General features: G+C 37.7%; 1 protein-coding gene across 4 annotated transcripts in view; it reads left to right on the top strand.

Annotated features, from left to right (window-relative positions):
- The first annotated feature begins 924 nt into the window (after positions 1–924).
- Positions 925–24232, top strand: part of LOC105222853 (uncharacterized) — a 32677-nt gene continuing 9369 nt past the window's right edge. Inside the window, exons 1-2 of one of the 4 annotated variants that reach the window (XM_049451778.1) lie at positions 925–1197; positions 10203–10424. In XM_049451778.1, the coding sequence (XP_049307735.1) occupies positions 10246–10424 (179 nt within the window). In that variant the 5' untranslated portion in view covers positions 925–1197; positions 10203–10245. Of the gene's footprint in view, positions 1198–4106; positions 4310–10202; positions 10425–24232 lie in introns of those variants that run through there. The other 3 variants (XM_049451776.1, XM_049451775.1, XM_049451777.1) reach the window with 3 other exon arrangements.

Here is a 24232-nt window from a genome sequence, read left to right as displayed (position 1 = left end):
CGACTCATCGGTTGTTGTCATCGCCCAAGCCTCTGCACCATATGGAAAGACGGGAATAATGAGTGACATATAGAGTTTGATTTTTGTTCGTCGAGGGAGAACTTTCCTTCTCAATTGCCTACTTAGTCCGAAGCAGGATTTCGAGGTTGACGTTGTTGTTGGTGTTGATACTAGTTCCTGATCGCCATTCACTTGGAGTGGCCAAAAACGATTATTTTACATATGGCTCAAGCAGCTCACGACTTGCAGTCCTAGACCAAGTATCCTCTGGGTAGCCAAAGAACATCCGTTTGAAGGTGAGCTAAAGTGAGAAGGCGAAACATCCCCTCCACAGGGTTGTGCACTAGGTTTGGGACCCGCTAACTCTTCCGTATATCATACCGTGGAGACCCCAAATGCTTAAAGCATAGTCTTACCAATGCGGGACAAGTGCACAAGAGATGCCCCATTGTTTCCCTGGTGCCTTGACTGACTTATGGCTACTTACCATAATATTATTCTGGTTCAACATACCGGAAAAATACTTCATAAATAACATTAAACATTTACCGAAAAAACTCAAACATGTTTGTAAACTTCTTCTTCGAACTGACAATTTGAACTTATTTCTTAATTTAATTTCTTATTCTTTAGACAATGTCATACATTTTTAATACAATAAAAATCGTTATTGCCTCGACTGGTCTGCATTTTATGAGTCTTTGTATGAACTAGGAAGTATGTATCATTATACCGCTTAGAAGGGCGCATGTCCGTGTGGGCGGAGTTTATTTTATTAACCCGAAAATAAGCGTATCCCGCGTGATGTGTCTAGCAACATGTTGCTAGCAACACATAAAACTTCGAGCTCACACCTATAGAAAAGCTTTCGCCGGCAAATTCACGGCCAAACAATGGACAATATGCAACAGTGTGTTTTAGTCGTTGTTTGGCCATCTTCGCAATTGTGTGGACTTAACAATTTGTTTTTGTTGCTTGTGACTTGTGACGTGTGCTCCGATTTAATTACGTGTGATTATTATGATAATTACATAAAAGAAAATGAAAACATCATAAAAACTACGAAAGCAACATTAGAAAAGTGCTGCCTTAACAACAATTGACAAAATAATACATATCACCAAAATAAATACAACAAAAATACCAAATCAAATAAAAAAAAAAAACAACAAATTGTGTTAAGCTGTAAGAGTAAAGGTACGACTTCTTAGAAATATAATAAATATAGTCTAGTGAGTTATCAAATATTTTCTCACAAAATGTGTTCAAATATTGGGTTCAAAAAATTTGAAGATCCGTAACCATAAAATGTGCAAAATTTCGTATAACATTACCAAAAAAAAATTTTTTTAAGTAGGGTGTACTGAACTGATGAAATATATCGAAATGAAAAGTGCTCTAACAGTTGAAATCCGAAGCATTTCACCTCAATTAGATCTATAAGAAGTCCTCACAAAACAAAGAATAAGTTGTTAAGTTATTTCCTACTTACATACATACATACATATAGGAGATATACTATAACATAAACAATATCTAAAATATAGAACCATTTTTTCTTGTGGTAGACCTCTTCCACGCATAGGTCTCATAAATGGCTAGTTCTCGTGCAACTCAATCTAAATGTTAGGATTGTTATTTAAAAAAGCTCTAAAATCTTAAAATATTAACCCCCGCTATTATATGAGGATCAGCAATGGTAAAAAATATAATTCCGAATTATTGCAGTGAATTTGACATAAAAATTCCCATACCCTGATGTCATAAAATCAGGAAAGCAAAGTTTTACCTACAACAACGTGAAATTACACGCTTATGATGCATTGCCTTCACTCATACTTTCGCTCCAAAACATTGAAAGCTGTAGACACGTTTTAGCTCGCTCAATTAGTAAGCATCAATAAATTACCTCGATATCAATATTGTGCACTAATTGCAGTAATTGTGCATAGTTATATGTAGAATTTTGCTGCAAATATTCCTGAGTTTATAATACTTTCTTTGAACCAGTTCTTTAATTATTCATAATTTTATCTAAATTAATTCTCCATTGTAATGATCACCAAATGTGCAATTGTTCTCTCTTAAACACCACACTCATTAATCGCTTAGCTAATTCAGTCTATTAAATATATATGAAGCATTTTGACAGTCAAATAAGAAACCATTATTACGCTTAACTAAAGAGTTCTTTATAATTTTCTGATTTGTATAGACTAATAAGAGAATGGTATTCCCCGACAAACTTCAAAAAAACGCATGTATGAAAAGTTTTATTCAGGTGTAACCGAACATTTCATATGCTTGCAACTTGCAGGTCATACACTCATCGCCATATTTGACATAAGATTTGTTGGAGCGATGGAAATAATTATATGTATGTAGTACTATAAGAGAATTTGAGAAATTAGACCAATTTTACATATTTTTATCATTATAATAGATACAATTTTATACATTCAGTTAATTTAGACGAAAGTTTGAAGATCTTACAATAGGTATATGGATTTTACTCGATTTTATATTTTTCTCGAGTACTCCATGCAATTAAAAGGCCACATGCTAATAAAATGCTTTCATGGTTTCATCAAGATTCCTCATTTGCAATCATTGAATATATGGCGCAAAGTCAGCCGAAAATCCTATTATTAGTTATATGGGAGGTAGCTCAAGTTTTCGTCCAATTTTCTCCATTTTAGGTGCAAAGATACACCGTTATCAGAAACACACGATCTATCAATTGTATCAACATAACTTACATATTGGCCGATGTATTCGATAATAAAGTCATCCGGAAACCTTTATATTAGGTACATGGTGGTTCATGGAAATATTGATCCGATTCAACACATTTTTGCCACAGAACTGCTTTTATCAGGAAAGAATTCTGTCTGAATGTATATCTTATTTACCGATTCTGAGGTAAAAAGTCAACTATAAGCCCGGGTTCACATATTGACTACTTAGGAGCTTGAACAGTTTTGGTTCGATTCACTCAATTTTTTGCCATAAGGTGCTACTATTCGTGCAAAGTTTTATCCTCATAAGTATATTAATTTATTCTTAATTTGAGTGCTGAAAAGTGAAAGTTTTAAATGGAATTTAAAAGTGAGTTATAGGGGAAGTGAGCGTGGCTGTAGACCGATTTCGCCCATTTTACACTGTAACATAATAATGTCACGTACCAAATTTGGTTTAAGACGGTAGGGTGGGTCTCGAGATATGTGTATTGATTTATCGCACTTTTGGTAGTTTCTAACAATACGGTTATATGGGGAATGAGCGGAGGCATCATCAGGTTTTATCCATTTTCACATTGTCAGTAGGATGCCTTATAATATTTGCGCTGGAAGAATTTGATTATTATAGCTTTCGTGGCTTAGGAGCTAGTGCCCCTTGCCACTGCAATTCCGTGAGTTAAGGTATCTTAATTTAGTGCTTACTTATGGCACTTTCTACGTTTTCGGTTAATAGCGTTTTGTGGGCGTGACAGTAGTCCGATTACGCCCATCTAGGAACTCATACTTTGTTTTTACTAAGGAATGCGCATACCAAGTTTCGTTAAGAGATCTCAATTTTTACGCAAGCTACAGCTTCTATGGGCGGACGGACGGACAGACAGACAGTCAACCGGATTTCAACTCGTCTCGTCATGCTGATCATTTGTATATATGTATATATAACTCTATCTCGATTAGTTTTAGGTGTTACAGACAACCATTACGTGAACAAAACTATTAAACACTGCAACAACATGTTGCAATAGTATAAATATAGTGTATGATTAAATTTAATATAAATACATATCATTATAATTTCTACTAATATTTGAATAGAGTCGAAACCCTGATTTTTATGCTCTTTGACGCTCTCACACGCAAGCACAAAAAAAAAATGGAGGAAAGAGTCACGCTCTTTGGATTCATATTGAATGGAGAAAATATCTTAACATGGCATACATGTGAATATGTACTCGTACAAATAGTCATACATATGATTCCTCAGTACATGCTCATTCCTCGAGTAAACGAGTTTTTTTACATTGTTGTTGGCTAAAATGTTAATTCGTCAGCTTTGTAGCTTTGCTCGTAATGCCACAAAACGATCATCATTCAGTTGAGGTCTGCTCGTCGATCCAATCGGTGATGCTATTTATTTAGTTCGCATTTAGTACGCGTTTTGTGAATTTTTTCCAACCGCTTTGGGAAGCTAACTAAGTACTTACTTCCTTCCTTTATTGCGTTACTAACGCATAGTTCGCCGGTGTTCAAAGCAATTGCATACTTGAATACTCCGTAATACTTGGCAGGTAATTATGACGTGGTTATTCGGCGTATTCATACATACATATATCTATGTATATAAAAGTCTATGGAAACATCCGTGTATTAAATGTGAAGAATGGAGAGCAATAATTTTCAGCAATAAAAAATTGTCAAATCGACAGTAATGAAAAAAGAAAAATGATAGTTCTTGGTTGAGAGTAAGTGCTCAGAGAACCTCGATTGTTCAGCGCATTGTATGGTGCGGCTAAAGTGAAATCTAATAAAACAACAGCGACAAAACAAATCGACCTTAGAGTCAACAAATTAGGAGCATACACGTACCATTCTTCATGCGTGCATACATATGTATGTATACATATATGCATAGCGCTGTGTACATAAATTCGTGCTTCCTACCAAACGTGTCCGCAGATAAGAGTAAGTGTATTACAACCGTAATCTGTTGTTGTGCGGTTGCTGAGAAGTCAATCCGCTGATTATTTATGCCAGCAAAGCAAATAATTTTATCAGCACATTTGACGAAAGAAGGAAATGAAGTCAAAGAACAGCGTACTATAATTATCAAGAATACACACAAAACCCTAAAATGTTTGTGTGTCTACTCAAAAACAATAATTGCTCTTAGCTCTCTCCTAAACAAGTGCGAGAATTCTCGCCGGCTGATCTCATGGCACAGTCGATTGTTTATTTGTTCCAATCAGAATAGTGGCATGAAAAAATTCGAAAGCTTCATTAATTTAATTCTTATGTGATGTACATATGTATGTATGTTTTTTTATATCCCTGCTCCAGGTAAATTTTAGTTTTTAACTTCGTTTTTTGGATCCCAAAAGTACAAATTGTAAGCATTATGGGTTCATACGAGAAAGTAGCTTATGGAGAACTTAAAAATAATAAATGAAGACGAGAATAAACTTAAGTCTAAACATTAACTTTAAAAGCCTCAACTGCAACTCAATTAACCACGGCTAAATTTAGTTTCCACCTCTCACACATTAAACTCAATTCTCTGAACATTTGTGCCATATTTTTTAAGTTCACATGTATGAGTCTAGCTCTCATAGCGGTGCGTGAGTTGCTTATTGTCGATCGTGAACTAACTGTTAGCAAACAACTCATTTAAATACATACATATCTAACGACCAGCGAAAGAGGAAATGCCGCAGCCAAAAAAAATAGTAATAAAATAAACTACTTAAGCTAAGGTAGAATAAAAATGCAAGAAAGCAAGCAAATAAAGTAAAAACAACAGAGAGAATGTGTGTCTTTTGAGGTCATAAACCTTTATGTGTATGAAACATATGAAGAAACAAGCGAAGAAGAATATTTCGATTTTTATTGTCAAATTTAGTGGCCTTTGCTTATAATGTCAGTCAATACTAAAGCCGAGTGGGCAGGTTCTTTCGTTGTAAAATTTCCACGGGCAGGCATTAGATTTCGTTCAAGTCTTGAATGAAAAATTTTATACGGTCGCGAAACGGATATACATACTATGTATTTGACTGTATATGTACCACTTGTACTTTTCTTAGCGAAAACGAAAAACTATCAATATTGAAATTATTGCTTATTTGTCGTTCTTGTCTAAACAAAATTTTGTAATATTGTTTTCCTAGCATATTTCTAGAAATTGGACTACGAAGCCTTCATTTTATATCAATTCATTAAATGTACTTTCTATGTAAATTTTTCATCTAAATTTTTGTGAACTTATGCTTTCATTATACCCCGAACAGAGTGAATTAAGGGGTTACATGGGTTTCCTCGGGTAAAAAACAGTATTTTTTTAACAATTTTTTTCTCATGTAAAAAATTAAATATTTTATTAGAAATTTGTATTGTTACGAACATACGTTATTAACAAAGAAATTCTGAAATTTTTCGAAAAAATATTTTAAACTCGATTATTACGATGTCATTTCCGTTGACCCCTCGGAAAAAAGATGAGCCCGCGTTGGCAGGATAACTCTGTACAGGATCATCTAAAGTGAAAAAAACGTGTTATAGTTAAAACCTTAACTTAGAACTTGGACGATGGGAAACAAAAACTGAAAATTTAGTTGTAGTCGAAAAAAAAATCCTTCGTCCAAGTCTTTAAGAAATGTAACTCAAAGACCTGTGTAAAACTTCATGAAGATCGGTTCTCGAGAAATCTTGCCAACCGACTTCAAAAACACAATTTCGAGAAAAACGTGTCCAAAGACGGGCACTTAGCCTAGCTAGCCTCGTGCGTATGAGTTCTCAAGGATGTATCTACGGAACTATTACTCGAAGTAACTTACAAATTTAGGGCAATATTTTAGGGGCGTGGCAGAATTTAATAAGATAATAAAAATATCGATTTTTTGAAACCCGTAAACCCATGTGACCACTTAAAATTGTTTCGATGTTTGTAAAGCCTAAACGGAAACTTCGAATGCCCCACAAATATAGATTTATGTAAATAATCAACATGACGAGCTGAGACATTTAGTCATGTCTGTTTCAGTTTCTCAGTTTTTAAGTCATTCATCTTTTGCACAAGTCCTTTTCTCCGCAAGAGACTGCTCTTTAGTCAGTATCGCGGATGTAGGACCAACAAACTGAACGAACAAAATCAAATTATTTATGGAAACTTTTTTTATTCGACAAGATATCTTCATGAAATATCTTGTGCTTTATTTTCTAAGACAACGATACAATATCCGAACAAATTTTTCCGATCGGAGCACTATATCATATAGCTGCCATACAAACTGAACGATAAAAATTAAGGTCTTTTATAGAAAACTTTTTTATTTCCGATTTTTTGTTGTGTATTTATTTTTCTTCGCAGTTTATAACAAATTAGCCGCTCTTTGGTAACAGCCTTTCTACTCTCAGACATTTGTGAATAAATTTGTACATATGTATGTACATACATATGTATGTATATTGCCACGCTGTTACCACATTTACTTCTTATCTCAAATTTAATTGCATAGTTTCTCACCATTTCCGAAAGATTTCATTTCCCGCTTGTAATAATTTTATTTCCTCACGCCACGCTTTCTTCACCTTTTAATTAATTGTCTGATTTTAGGTGTCATTTCGGCTTAATTAAGCCTTTTAAAAGTTTACTGCACAAGCATAAGACTTCTTCACTTTCATGTACACACACACATATGTACATATACAGAAATATTTATATAATAAAACAAAGTCTTCAATGGTTGTTATGTATCGCTCTTCACCATGAATGCGCAATTGTAGCACAACCAGACATTAAAATAATCAAATTATACGCCATTGACGGAGTTTCACATAACATTACCATGAAATCATCGTTTCGTATGCGTTATGTGATTTCAAAACTTTCTTTTGCTGAGTCTCTATTTCTCTAAAATAAGTACTTATTTGGTTCACCCTTTGAAAGCGCACTGATTTGGCTAAACAAGACGCCCACTCAAGCAGCATTAATTGGAGTGCGGTCATCATTTCTTGTAACACTTTGCCAAAAGTTTGTAATTAAAAAATAAGGCCAAAAGATACGCGCTGCATTTGAAGTGGCGATTTCACCAGCAGTCGGCCAAAATGGCCAGCAACAGTTGGCGCGCATGCGCGGTGGGCTTTCTTTGAATTTGTACAACGGCGCATTTGAATATAAACGAAGTGGTTGCAGATGATGGAGAAGAAGAAAAATCGAATTTCACAATGTACTCTACCTACACAAAGCAACCGCAATTGCATAACACAATGCGAAATTGCAGAAAAATACCCCATACACCTGTGTGTATGTGTGCGTATGAATATGAAGAGTCATGCCTCTGCGCATTAACTTTGATATATGCATACATACGCACTTGCTGTTACTTTTAGATATACTGTGGCATTGCGGCACAGTGGGTGGAAACAATCGAAATGAGAAAAAAATTAAAAGGAAAAGTAAAAAATCGAAACAGCGTGGGCGCGTTGCCAATGCGAAAAGTGAAATTAAATGAATAATTGAGTTGCGTAAACTTGTAAGTGGTCATATCTGATGCAAAGTTTGCCAGCGGTATATAGAAAGACCTTAAGCACACCTGCTGGTATACTGGTTAGTCGAAAAAGTCTTTTCGTATTTCTAATCAAATTATTTTTTATTTTTTTTTTATATTTATAATGAACTTTAATGAAACACATATGTATCATTTTGATCGACCACTTTTTGTCATTTGTCCGCTAGAGGCATTATTCCATCAGTGTAAAACTTTTCTGGTTTCTCCGCGAAAAACTGCGATAAGTAATTTTCACAAGACAATTTTACTTCATTAAGGGAGTTCTGCATTCACCGAAACAAATGTTAGTCCGATGGTGCAAGGTCAGGGCTATATGGTGAATGCATCAAAACTTCCCAGCCAAGCTCTCCCAGGTTTTTCCGAGTCATCAAAGACGTGTGTGGTCTAGCGTTGGCCTGATGGAAGACGAAGCCCTTTCTGTTGATTAGTTCTAGTCGGTTTTTTTGAATTGCTTGCTTCAGTCTTATCAAATGTTGACATTAAAATGTAGAATCAATCGTTTGACCAGCCTGAAGCAGGTCATAGTGGATGATTCCTTTCCAATCGCACCAAACACTCAGCGTAACCTTTCGATACGTCAATCCTGGCTTTGCGACCATTTATTGAGCTTCACCACACTTGGACCATGTCTTTTCCGCACATTATTGTCGTGATTGATCCACTTTTCGTTCCCTGTTATAATTCGTTCCAGAATTTCATTTCGTTTCAACAAAAAATCACAAATGTTAATTCTGTCCAAAAAATTTTTCACAGACAATTCATGTGGTACCCAAACATCCAGCTTCTTTTTGTAGCCAGCCTTATTCAAATGGTTCAAAACCGTTTGGTGATGATTGCTAAGTTCCTTAGCGATGTCATCGCTGCAGTTTAGCATAGATATACATCCTTATTTAACTATAATTATTTAAAATATAATATTCTAAATAATTTAAATATTTTTAACGACATTTACTTTCAATTGCCATACTGTAACTTAGGCCTATAAGTTTTTCATACGTTTTTTATTGCGCCGGTTGTTGCATTGTTGTTTCATTCGACGGCGGTGTGTAATCTATTTTTCAATGCTTCGGCTTCAACTTTGGCAAATGATTATGCAACCGCTGGCCATCATCCGGACCACCTGACACTAACTGCATACAAAGCACAGTTTACGAAAGCAATGATATAAGCAGTTTCGTGTGCATCGAGTCAAGTTGTGGCCAATTCCATTGAAATCAAGCAAGCTGATGGTTTGCATGCAAAGTGCAACTGATTGGCAACCGATTCGACTCGGAATGACGATTTAGCTATGCATATGCAACTAGCTGTTGTAGCATGGTTTATGCGAGAAAAATTTTTCATAATTTGTGATCTTGGGATTCATAAGAAAGCAATTATGCTGGAGATATTTATTTATCCTGAACAAATATGCACCGTTATAAGAGAAACACGCTCGCTCAATTTTATAAAGATAACTCACATATTGGCCAATACCACATATATTGGTTACCTCGAATTTCGAACATCTTTGTATTAGGTGTATGGGGAAGTATTGACCATATTCAACCCATTTTTCATACACAAAGATATTATTATTAGGAAACTATTCTCACTAAATATTCCATACATTGACCGATAATTTCCGTCATAATTAACTTATAGATACAGGGGTCCACATACTCGATATCTTGGAGCTTGAGCAGTTTTGGTTGGATTTTTTGAAAAACATGGACATATTTTTGAATAGTTAAACTTGAAAAATAAAATATTTCTAAACTAGAAAACCATTTTAATATTTTCAAAGCAATTTTATTATGCAATCGGTCAGATTTTCAAAATTATGGAAGACATACAGACAGAAATATATCAGACATCCCTTTCTTCCTATCAGCCTCATTAATAAAATTTCGTTTCTTTGCAGATAATATAGTCTGAAAACGCGAAACTAAATACAAAACAGCAAAATGGCAAAATTCGTACTTATTGCAACGTGCCTTGTGTTGGCGTCGAGCGTGCGCGCCCAAGAACTGAAAGTCGATGTCGTCAGTACGCCAGAGGTGTGCGAACAGAAGTCGAAAAATGGTGATATGCTGACGATGCATTACACCGGCACGCTGACGGACGGCAAGAAATTCGATTCGAGGTAAGTGAGAGCGCGAGATGACGCGTTGATAACAGTACTTAGTGAAAGTGAAGGCATGTTGCCACTAGCTGGCATATAAACATGGATTTATTTAGTGTTTAAATTCGTCATTAAAACTTTTTGAGTCAAGTTTTTTAGGCGCCATTTGCTACTTTGTGCATACATAAGTATATAGTATATATGTATGTAAATATGTATTATTATACATATGCGTTGTATGGTATGTATGTTGGTGTCCCTAAGAGCGCAATGTTTCGCCTTTAAAACCCTACACCTATGACAGCACACACTCGTACAAACCCTTGTTGCGCCGCGTGGCAAGCTCAATGCGCTCATAAATTAGGCGCCGCTATCAGCGAGATACGCAAAGAAGATAAGCTTTGCTGACGCTTTTGTGTTTGTGTTATTTATAACCGCTGCGCATTTGACGCTGATTTTTATAACACCAATTGTTGTTGTTGCTTCCCTGTAATTATTTGGCTTTTGGTGCTTGCTGTTGATACCACAGACAATATTCACAGATGGCTGTGTACTTTTGCTTCGGTGTGTGTGTGATGTATGCCGCAAAGTGACTAATTTTTACTAGGCCAACACGCAAGTCACCCTAGCGGTGAAAGCGGATACCAACACACATATGTATGTAAGTGAGTCAAAATACATTCACTTGCCACAAAAGTGCGTTAGTGCAACACAGTGTTGCCGAAAACTATTGTTGTTGTTGAAACCCAATTAATGAGACACGCTGCCTCTTTCTACAGCAGCTCCAACTACTTCTCAGTTACATGCCCAGGCACTCTTTGTGACGTCGTGATTTATTTGGCCCTCGTTGACTTTGGTGGAGCGCCGCTATTGTAATTAAATTACGTGTCAACAAAAGCCAACAAACAAAGGGTTGCGCATTTTGGTCTGGCAAATCGTTAAAAGTGGAGAAATTCATGCGAAAGTATGTGACGAAATACATACATATGTATATGTATGTGTATATGTTCATACATACCTACATGTTGATATGTACTTGCATCCGTGTAAAAAATCTCATAATCGTAAATATTATAGCAATGGCGGTTAATAATATTTTCAAATTTTTCAGTTATTGAAGCGCAGTGAATAGTGTGTATAGTACTATAGTATAGTTATAGTATAAAATAGTTATAACCTATACAAGTTTTATAGGTTTTAAACAACTTTCTGTGCTATAGCAAGTTTACATACAATTATCTTAAAAGTAATAATTACTTAACTATTTCCGCTTGGAAAAAAATATACAACTAAAAGCAAACAGCTCTATAGAAATAATCTTCTTCTCCTTCTTCTTTACTGTCGTAGACACTGCTTACGCGGTTATAGCCGGGTTTACAGCGTGCCAGTCGTTCTTCCTTTTCGCTGCTTGGCACCAATTCGAGATACCTGCCGAATCCAGGTCCTTCTCCACATGATCTTCCAACGGAGTGAAGGCCTTTCTCTTCCACTGCTTGCCCCGCCGGGTGCTGCGTCGAAAACTTTCAGAGCTGAAGTGTTTTCGTTTATTCGGACGACATGATCTAACCGATGTAACCGCTGTCTTTTAATTCGTTGAACTATGTCAATGTCGTCATATATCTCATACAGCTCATCGTTCCATCGAATGCGATATTCGCCGTTTCCAATGCGCAAAGAACCATAAATTTTCTGTAAAACTTTTCTCTCGTAAACTCGTAACGTCGACTCATCAGATGTTGTCATCGTCCATGCCTCTGCACCATATAGCAGGACGGGAATAATGAGTGACTTATAGAGTTTGGCTTTTGTTCGTCGAGAGAGGACTTTACTTTTCAATTGCCTACTCAGTCCGAAGTAGCACCTGTTGGCAAAAGTAATCCTGCGTTGGATTTCCAGGCTGACATTGTTGGTGGTGTTTATACGTATACTGGTTCCCAGATAGACGAAATTATCTACAACTTCGAAGTTATGTTTGTCAAAAGTGACGTGAGAGCCAAGTCGCGAGTGCGACGACTGCTTGTTTCATGGCAGGAGATATTTCGTCTTGCCCACGTTCAATCCTCTTTTCTCTGGTCTTTTCTAAGATTTAGCGCATGGTGAACCTAAAGTTTTAGATTTTCCAGACCTAAAGCCACACAAATAAGGTGCAATCAGTTTGCTGTCGGTGGGCTTTAACCTTTCACACAATACGCTTGATAGAACCTTATGTGCGATGTTTAGGATACTTATTCCACGGTAGTTAGCACAGATTGTAGGATGTCCCTTTTTATGGATTGAACAGCGGACACGTAAATACCAGTTGTTGAGCATGTCTTTGTCCGACCATATTCTACAAAGAAGCATTATACTATTCTGCATGCTCCTTATAAGTTCTTCGCCGCCCTATTTGATTAGCTTGGCCGGCAATCCATTGGTTCCCGTCGCTTTGTTGTTTTTCAAACGGGTAATTGCTGTTCAAACTTCTTGATGGTAGGGCAAAGGAGCGTCATTGGGTGGGAAATCGGATCCCCTATATCCTAGTGTTATGCTTTCAGTGTGATTTAGCAAGCTGGAGAAATGTGATTCTGAGATTACGACTCATAATATATAACTAAAGGTTTTGTTTATGATACTTATATAACCTAACCTAAAAATCACATAATTCAAAATAGATATTTATAACCTGAACTGTGTTTATCAAACCTCGAAGTTTGTAACAGATACTGATCAGCGTGTTGAGCTCAGTCGATTTACTCATGTACGTCAGTGCGACTGTCCGTCTATATATATGCGAACTAGTCCGAATTCGAACTAGTTTTTGAGATATCGATCTGAAATTTTTCTTTTCCTTTCTGTTCCCCCCAAAAAACCTGCTCATTAGTCGATATTATCGATATCGGTCCATTGTAGCTCATGTGCCTGTAGCTGATGTACGAACTAAACGATCAAACCTAAGTTTTTGTATGGAAAAGTTATTTATTTGGCAAGATATCCTCAGCAAGTGCAGGAAGTCTAGATAACGAACTTAATATTTTTCATGTTTTTGATTACAGCTTAGTTTATTCAAATTTTTAATAATGTCAAAATATAAAAACTTGAGGAAAATGCAAATTCCTAAAATGGTTTAACCAGTCAATATCTAAAATGATTGATAAAATATAAACGCAAAAGTAGCGGAAATTACTCATAAAAATTAAATTACGACAGATACACAGATTTTTGATGTTTTTCTCAGGACTACACTTGTTTGTTGAAAATACATACATATGTATGTACATGCCAACAAGACATGATGGTAAACGAAAATTTGTATGTGGCATGCCACTTGCATCACGCTAGCTTAACGGTAAAGCCAAGGCAATAAACACACATATACAAACATGCATACATAACACTACATATGTGTGTATGTATATTGAAAATAAAGTCGTAATGATTACGAAGCACTTGCACTTAATATACATTTTACCTTGGACTCGCTCGATCGCTCCACTTGAAATTCAAATTTAGTTTAGCAAAAGTGAATGAAGCAAAAAAAGCAACACGACACGCGTACATATGCACATCAGTCATCAATTGCCATAGTTGTAGCGCTGATGTCGTCGCTTTAAGTGCCCCCGGCCAACCGGTTGTCTGTGTGGTGGCATGCAACATTTTCGGCAACTTTGCCATTGACTTTATCAACGTCAGCGCCGCAGTCAAAAACCAGATGCTTTGATAACTGGAATCGTGTCGTCACAGCGCACACACACACACACACACACACATGCATGCATGCTTAGTACATTGTGCTAGGCGGGAATGAGCAAATTGTGTTAGGGTAGCAAGCGGCGACTCGGCGGCTGCAGATGTGTATGGCAACTGTGGCAGCTAGACGCTTGCAGCAAGCGACGTTGGAACGCAGGAGAAAGTTTTTGATTTCTGCTTAATTTACCGTGATTTCATTTTAGTTCACAAGTTTCGCTGGCGCACCAAACAACCCGACAATCAGCAAACCAACCAGGTAGTGAGGCATACAAAGCACACAAAATGGAAAAATATGCAAAAAAAAACAATTCGGTAAAACGGTTGGGCTCTTAGCGCTGGCAAGTGTCACTTGTTGCAGCCACCTACACAAGCACACACACACACAAATAGAATGGCGATAAGCAAGAGTTTTCCTATGTGGCGACACAGTGTGCTCGTGCCACACGACACGTTGCTGCTGGCTGAGCACCACTTAGCCTGACCATTAGTCAACATTTAGACAATCAGTTTCGATGAGCCGCGGCGGACTGGGTAAACGTTTTGATGGCATCGTCAACTGTCTGCTTATTGCAATTTAAACAAAAAGTGGCGAGAAAAAATGTGCAAAAATGTAAAATAACTCTCAGTTTATTTAATGCCAAAAGTGCCGTTAGCCGCGCAGTGCAGCGCTGTGTCTTAGCCACTTGCAAAGCTTTTGTGGCTGCGGAGTCGGCGAGGCGTATGAGCAACACTTTAGCCGCCACAACGGATATGCGCCGGAAATTAGCGCGTAGTCAAGAAGTCAAGCAGCCAGAAGCTGATTGTGCAAATGCCTGTAAGTGGCGGTTGCATGCCACTCTTTTACGCCGGCTTTAACTTGTTCTATGCGTTGGCGCTGCAGCTTGAGAGACGCCTTGCAACTTGCCTTGGCTGCTGCTTTTAAATAAAGATTTACCTTTACAATTAGTAAAAATAAAAAAAGCCTGCAAGAACAAGCAGATGAAGATAAAAGGAGCAACAACAAAGTAGTTAGACATGTATGCATCTACTGGCGGATTGCTGCTGGCTTATAATGTAGCAATTATGTTGTACACGGACGTTGAGAAGAAGCTGTTGAAGATATAAAGTAAACAAGCGCTTAGCGTAGCGTGTGCGCTTTGTAGGCAAATACGACGACAACAACAAAAATAAAATGTTTTTCTGATGTCGCCAGCAGCTTTTTAATGGCTTATAAAAATATTTTCAACATATTCTTGTGCGCGTGCCACAGCGGTTGACATATTGAAACACAAACACGCATAACTTTCTTTCATTCAGCGCCAACTAAGCCTTTAACATTAACTTCTGCAACTCAAAAATACACTGACCCAATCAAAGCCATTCGAGCGATAAAGTTCCCACTCCTTACTCGTACACAAAACAATAGCCGATTGATGTCAAAACCACTCAACTCTCAAGATTGGCAATCTTATGAGTAAAGACATCTTTTCATTTATTACTCCTTCATTTGTGCTTTTGCAATTGATAGTTGAAACAAAAAGAATGCTCATTGCCAGCGAAACATCTATGCAATAAAAATAAGGGAGCACTGTGAGTATTTCAGTGAACTCATTCAACCGTTGAAGCGGTGAAAAATTCCATTGCATACATACATACATATGTACGTGCTTGATTAATTATAGAAAGGATTAATCCTTCTTTGCTCATGTAGAAGGCGTGCCAAGAGACGAAAATTACATTATGCACAGGAAATTGGCTAAAATGTGAAACTAACAGGCAACCTTCTTAGTTCTAAGGTATGCGCACTGTGAGAAAACAGAGAGTTGCCAACATTCTTTGAGCATAACCGGACATTGATGATGATTTTTTTCTCTTTTTGCTAATAAATCTCAGGAACTCGGAATTCATTTTTATATGTTACATAATTATTCAGCTTAAAGTTTATGTTTGAGGTTATGTTTATCACACATTAGAAAAAAAGTTTATTTGTTCCATAGTTCTCTTATTATTTGGAAATTTATGATAGATTAGCCTAAAGAGTTACATGGATTTGCTCGGGTGAAAAAAACGCCTTTTTTCAAATATTTTTTTCTCATATAAAAAATTAAATATTTTTTTAAAGTTTTTTATTATTACAAATATACACTATTAACCAAAAAATGCTGAAATTTTTGGACAAAAATATTTTAAACACGGCCATTGCGACACCATTTCCGGTAACGCTTCGGAAAAAGGATGCACCCGCATTGCCAGAATAACTCCTTAAAGGATCATTTAAAGTATAAAAACCCGTGTTTTAGTTAAAACCTTAACGTAGAATCTGAACGAAGGAAAACACTGAACATTGGATTTTTGGCAAATATTTTTACAAAAAAAAATAAAATTTTGATGAAAATTTCGCTATATTTTTTTTCAAATAGTTGTAATCGAAAAAAAATCCTTCGTCTAAGTCTTTAAGAATTGTATCTCAAAGACCTGTGTAAAATTTCATGAAAATCGGTTGTGTAGTTCTCGGGGAAACTTGCCAACCGACTTAAACAACACAGTTTTGAGAAAAACGCGTTTAAAGGCGGCGCTCTTAGCCTCGCTAGCCTTGAGCGTACAAGTTCTCTCCGAAACTATTACTCGAATCAACCTGAAATTTTGGGAGAAGATTCTAGAGGTACTGTAGAATTTAAAAAATACAAGGAAAAAAGGAGAAGAGGTAGTTTCCACCTCAATAATTTGTATCCGAAAAGTTCTTTAGCCGCACCGGATGAATGTCTATTGTTCAATGTCCCATAATAATTCTTCTTGTGAGAATAGACGCTTCTTAACTAACCTTGAGCGCATAGTTAGTAAGCTCAACGCTAGTATTGCCGCTCTGCTGTCGTAGTGAATGATCACCTCCCTGAAAGAGGTTACCCTTCGGATCAGTACGTCTACTCTACGTTAATAGCAGGCACTTCTGCCAGCGATTTCTCGCCGTCCACCTATCCCTCGTCGGTTTGTAGGCTGCAAAGAAGCCACCAGGAGTAGCCTTGTGTTAATTGAGGCTTATCGAATCACACTAAACACAAAATCCTATTTTCAGCAAAGTGTTCGATTTCTGTCCCAAGTTTTTTGGATTCCATAATTGGAATCAACATCTGATCTCGAAAACACTTTGCATAATTTTCCTACCTTGTTTTTGTTCAGTTATTAGTAATCAAGATTACCTGGAACCTTGTGGCAACTCTAGTCAAATGACAAAAATAAGACTTTGCAATGGGAAATATGTTTGCATGTATAGTTTGAAATCTCTATTTATATTCAATTTAATATAACAGTAATACAAAAAAATAATAATAATATAATTCAGTCCGTTTAACCCATTCAATTGGGCAGACAATTAAATTGAAAAATTAATTCGGAACACTCAAATGCAAACAAAAATTCAAACACACCGAAATATATAGTAAATATACATACATACATATCTACATATAAGCAGCCTGTGCAGGGTATTCCTTCACGAAGAAAGTCACAGTGTAGCATCCTCATAACGGGTTCGTAGCCATTTGTTTGCAATTTCATCAACGTTTGCATAATTAAAATGGCAACAAGCGGAGGTTGAGCGGGTATGGCAACGCATTTTAATACATACCTATGCTTGTATGTGTGTCCACAAGTTGAGTTTGATAATTTAGTGGCTGGGCAAGTTGAAGTGGAAGCGGACCAAACCAGACTATAACAATTTCATAAATAATTAAGTGAATGCAGTGGCACAGCGAAAAAAGTCGGGTCACGTTCTCACGGCTTTTATCTTCCCACCCCCTCGTAAATGAGCAGAAAAACAGATAGATTTAAAGGCTGCAGAGACAGGTGCAAGGACAATAGGACACAGTTGTCAACAGCCAACGCTCGCCATTGAAAGTTGTCGCTTTGTTTTTGTAAATGTAGCACGTGCGCTGTGTCAATGCGGCAAAGTAAAGCGAGTGCTTTACTTAGTTGGAAGAAGAAATTGGTTATGTGGCCAACTATACATATTAAAGGCAGCACGTGAGTTACTCAAGAACAATGCAAAATGATTTATACCAAGGTTGGAGCATATTGTTGGAGTTATTTACGCTTATCTTAGTTCCACTTGTTGTCCCGTTCACTCACATATCTTCCCCACAACTGTTCATCTCTTTGCTTGACTGGCAGCTCAACTTGGCGAGCTAATAAATTGTTTTTGCTTTTAAATACACAACTATGTGGGGCATCACTTTCTCTGGTTACGTTTGGGAGGTTACTGAAATTAGTCAGTGACCTGCAGTCCTATCTTATGACTGTCAAAGAGACGATAAGTAATTTATGTCCCCCAGTGAGAGTCGAGATATTAAGAAAAATCGCTGCCTCCCAACATTTTGATCAATTAAGTATATGCAAAAGAAAGTGGGTCAGCAGCTCCGCGCCTAAAAGCATACATTTTCATGAAACATATGTATTCTCATCTCCTGTTTCATAACGTGAACTGATAACATTCCATCTCCCACCCCATGCCAACTCCTTTTGTGCCTTTGTATCGCATTGCAATGACACATTTTGCCTCTAAACTAATCAACTAGCGCCCAGCGTCGCTGTAAAATATTATGGTGTGGTTGGGGTATTTCCAAAAAATATTAATTTGTTGCTCATGTTACATCACGCCAACCGCTAAAAAAATTGCAGACAATAACTCGCTCTTTTGACGTTCATGTGGTCGGTCTTTTTGTGTTGCCAAAGTTTCTTGAGTTGAAAGCATGCACAGTATGTCATTTTCTTCTTCCTTATTGGCGTAGACACAACTTACGTTGTAGCCGAGTTAACAATAGCGCGCTAGTCGTTCTTCATTGTCGTTGTTTGACGCCAATTTTAGATTCCAAGTGTAGTCAGGTCCTTCTCCAACTGGTCTTTTCAACGGAGTGAATATCTTCCTCTTCCTCTGTTTCCTCCGCTGGATACTGCGTCGAATACTTTCAGAGCTGGAGTCTTTTCATCATGACCTAGCCAGCGTAGCCGCTGTCTTTTAATTCGCTGAACTATGTCTGATAATGACCTATACAGCTCATCGTTCCATCTCCAAAAATCTTTCGCGGAACTCCTAACGTCGACTCATCAGATATTATCGTGGTCCATACCTCTACACCATATTGGTGGACGAGAATAATTTGTGACTTACAGAGTTTGGTCTCAACGTCAGTACGTATTAGTTTTGCGGGGATACCAAATTCAGATATCGCGGCATAAAGGCAGCTCCTTTTCGTGCTGTCGAAAGCTGCTTTGCAATCGACGAAGATGTGGTGGCTCTTTTCTCGAGTCTTTTCGAAGAGTTGGACATGCTTATGTCCGACCATATTCTACTAAGAAGCTGATGCAAGCACATTATTAGTTCTTTGCTGCCGTTGTTAGATCGGAAATATAAATTACACCCCTTATAACTAAAATGAAAAATACTAAAAGAAATTTCTTTTTCGAATATTATGTCGAGAAAGTTCGAAATTTATAATCGTCCTCTACTCCAATGGGAGATGCGGCAAATGATGATGACGATGTATATATAGTAAAGACCATCTCATTTTTATTCAATCAATATTCAATTTCGTTACCGTAAATGTAAACTCATTATGTTTAGAACTTACTACTCTACTCTTTAACAAAATAGCTCACTGTAGCATCCCCACCTGTCAGTTCGTCGTTCGTCTCATTTTTCAGGTGTATGTTTTCCTGTTATGAATAGGGAAAAGACCATTTCTTCTTCTTCACACCTTACCAAGTACTTGTGCTAGCTGAAAACTTCTTCACGGCACCGATAACAATACAAAGACAACAAAAAACACATGCGTGTATGCAAAACCACTATCACTCCTTGAAGCAACAGCACACATCTCAGTAGCTAAAAGGATGCGCTAACTTATGGAAAGTGGCGTGGAGGAATGCGCTGGTGAAAACATAAATTGAAGATGTTTCATAAGTTTTTAATGGCCCGGAGAGGCATGTGACATGTTGTTGAATGGATGGACGATGCAACAACGCAGTAACACACCAGCTAGTGAGCGCGGAAGCCTGTGTGCATGAATGGAATGGCAAACACTTGGCCGAGGGCAATGCAATTTACAAGGTGCATACGCGGATTATGAAATAAAAACGTAAATACTCTCCATAAAATTAAATAAGCAGGTGAATGGTGGGAAGATGACTGCAGATATACGACGACAATAAAATATGTGTGCGTGTATGTGTCCCTGTGTATTTGCCAGCATTCCAAGCCAAGTGAAAGTTTTGGCTCCGCAAACGCGCCGCCGTTAATTGAGCGTCGAAAATAACAGAAAAAACGCGATTAAATAACACAAAATAAGAAAAATTAAGAGTAAATTCGCAGCCGCGGCCATCTGCTTGGCAAGCTACGCACCACTCGCCAGCTGTTTCGCATTCGGCGCGTCGGCCATTTGTGTTTACGCCGCCCATTAAGGCTTAAGTCGGCTTAGGGATTGCGTGCGCTGCGACGCAATGACGACGGACGACAAATAAATGCGCAAATAAACAAAAACCGAAGGCAGTTGGCCAGAAAAACTTGTCCGCGCTGCGAAAGCGCTGGCCAATGCAACTCCTTTGGCCGAATGCATGCGCAGCAACAACAAAAAGCAAGCTGGATGTAAGCGCCAACAATTAACGCAACAAATCAGGAAGTCAACAGCAGCGGCGTTAAAACACGTTACGCACACAGCAAACATATTTACTTGATTGCACCTTTTTTTGCACACGAGTGGCAAGTGGCAAGGTTTCGCTTTTAGCTTCGGTATTTGTTGTTGTACATCGGCACATGTACACAGTTGTTGGCATTAACACTCGTATCTGCTTTGCTGCAGCTAATTGCCTTGCCGCTGCGCTCTAATGCATGTTGCATGCCTGCAGCACGCGGTTGAATGACTGCCTGCCACTGCCAAGTTGCAACAATATTTACTATAATTGTCACGGTCACTCACCAAGGCGACGACGACAATAAGCTGCTTTATCTGGTAATAGGCAGCGGCAGTTGCAAACTTGTCGCATACTCATGGCTATATAATCATATGTTTGTTGTTATGTATATATGTATGTGTGTATGTGGGCACTCATATGGAGCTATCATTAAATTACACTGTTTATGGTTTTTTGCTCTATCGAAGGTAAGCGCGGAGTTGTTCGAGCTCATTGTTACAATGCTTACAGTACCAATTGTATTCTCCGCTTGCTCGCCCTCCGCTTCCTAAGCTGCAGCTTTCTCGCCGCTACAATAATTGGCGCTTGATAATAGGCACAGTCAAGGCAGCTGTGTCAATTGACACACTTTTCTTTTAAGTATGAATTATTACTTACCGTTATTCGCGACTCTTAACGATTGATTACCTTATCGATTGCCTTGTGGATTACGTTTAGACAGCTGCGATCGGAAGTAATTATTATTATTATTTATCCCAATACTATAATCGCCTAAGCGGTGTCTATGCCAGTAAAGAAAAAGAAGAAGAAGAAGAATACATATTGCTATTACTAAGAATAAAGCATTCCATCTTCCTCCACCGTCCGCATACCACAACCTCGTATATTGTCTATTATAACCTCACTCAATAGCAATCATATTCAAAATAAGGCTTAGTTGAAATAAGCCAACTTTTCTTAAGCAAAGCTCAGCTAAAGCTAGTGCTAAAGTTTTGCCTTAAATTTTATCCTTTGATATCATACGTGTAGATTTACTAGTAATATTCTGCTACATCATGTTATAAGTGATTTGGATTACTCTAAATTTAAGTAAGGTATTATTTTTTGAAAATTTCTCACGAATGCGTGATTTACATTAGCGACTGCAGATTGTGCCAGCACTTTCTTGAAATATTGTAAGTGCAATTGCCATAACATACGAGTATATATGTGTTAGAATTGCTTTAATAATTAATGTTGCTCCATAACACCGCCGACTAGCCAAAGTAGATTCAAAAATATCATTGCACAGTGTGTCGAATATACTCCCTTCAGACACAAAATGTGCTAGTTAGATAAAAAGCTAAAGATACAAGATATTAACAATAAATTTTACCTGCTTAAGATGATGTGTTCCAAGCCCGTAATAACTAACATCCGTCTGTGGGTCGGTCTGAGTAAGCGCAAACTATCCCCTCAGTTTTCAAGATATGGATCTGACGTTTTGTAGACATTTTTTTCTCTTCAAGAAGCTCATTTACTGGAACATTCAATATCGGACGAACAAAAGGTGGTCCATTTCGGGGTTCCCTACTTTTTTAAACAACACAAAAACTTGAAAATTAATCAGAAATATTTATTATCATTCGAAAGAAAATGCTTTAACATTTATTTTTTAAGATTATCTCTTTGAGATGTTAGCTGCGGCTACGTCTCAGATGGTCCATCCGTTGAATCCAACTTTCCATAACTGGTACGAGCATTTCGACTGTTAACGGGGAGGAAACAGGATTATCCGCATACGTTTTACATATTTCCATAGGGAAAAGTCTAACGGTGTGATATCACACGATCTTGGTGTCCAATCGATCGGCCCAAAACGTGAAATTATCTACTCACCGAAGTTTTGTCTCAATAAATTCATTGAAAAAGACGTCTTGTTGAGAACGAATATCGCCGAGATCACGAGCTCAAATACGACTATCATAGTGCGTTACGTTCTCACCGGCATCATTTTTGAAGAAATATGTATTGATGATTGCACCGTCCCACAAACCACACCGAACAGTAATTTTTTCTGAATGAAATAACAGCTCTGAATCTCTTTTGGCTACTCTTCATTCCAAGTGCGGCAATTTTGCTTGTTTACATACCCATTAATCCAGAAATGGGCCTCATCGCTGTACAAAATTTGGTTCGAAAACGTCGGATTTTCTTGGAACTTTCGCAGAGCCCCTAGAGCGAAGCGATGTCTCTTGGGAAGGTCGAGCGGTTCCAGTTCTTATCCAGACTGTATATTGTACGTCAGTCAGAGTTGCTGCGAACGGTGCCGAATTGACTCTCCACGGTCTTCGTGTGCACTTTCAGCTATATAGAAAAGTACCTCTACTTAGATCACACGTTATGAAAAATGTTTTTAAGCCCGTTTTTGCTAAAAGAAATGCAACTTTTAGGAGTTTAGGAGTTTTAGAAGCTTCGGTGGAGCCGAAGTTAAACATTTTTCTTGTTTTATTTTAAATTTTCACCATAGAATTCGCAATTCATACCCACTGTGAATAGCTTAGGCGGATTGAATTTACGCGGATACATTTTTATTACGATAAAATTTTTTTCTGCTTTTTTTCACTTCAAATTTACACCAACTTTATTTAAAATTACACGCATACATATGTATGTAGGAATATATGTGTGTGCGCCAATGGCTCTACGTGCTGCAGAGCCGCCAGCCATAAATTTCAAGTTTACGCGCTTCTTGCAATTTTTCCACAGGGAGCAGCAGAGCATAGCGCTTGAGCTTCAACGAATTTACACTTAACCGAAGTTTTTTTCGGAGTAATTGCGACTTCGAATTCAAGTAAACTGGCTACCATGTGTGTGTGTATAGATGAGTCAGTGAATTCGAGAGTCCAATGTGGTGACCAAGCGATTACGATACCCAGGAGGCGTAAAAAGAAGAATTGGAGAAATATATATGTGTGTAGATCTTACATAATCAATTCAATCAGTGAAAATAGAGGCGAAGAGCCGAAGAAGCAGCGACTTTTGCTACTTTTAACACGCAAATCGTTTTGAAGAAAGTCGAGCCGGTCCCACACCAGCTGCTTGATGGCCGCTCATATTTGTATCTTTAACTGCAGTAAGTTATATGGCAGCTGGTAGTTGAGTTTTCTGCAATACATTTGTATTTGGGAATAGCACGCTCCCTCCTCAAGCGCCACAGGGGGAGCGTACGACTCCCAATGAGTTTATTTCTCCTTTTCTGGGTGCGGAGTTTGTTGATTTTCGATTTACAACACATAAAAATCCCAACGTTGTGTGCTTTATTATTTAGTAATCGATGCCGTTATGGGATTTGCTGGCGCGCATCCTGTAGCCGAAGGCAATGTACGAACAAACACACATGCCAACGCACGACCAGTCGAATGAATCACTTCGTACGCATCCGCAAAAAAGGATTGAAT

Source organism: Bactrocera dorsalis, chromosome 3 (assembly GCF_023373825.1).
Source record: "Bactrocera dorsalis isolate Fly_Bdor chromosome 3, ASM2337382v1, whole genome shotgun sequence".
Taxonomy (NCBI): domain Eukaryota; kingdom Metazoa; phylum Arthropoda; class Insecta; order Diptera; family Tephritidae; genus Bactrocera; species Bactrocera dorsalis.
This window is presented reverse-complemented; position numbering and strand designations above follow the sequence as displayed.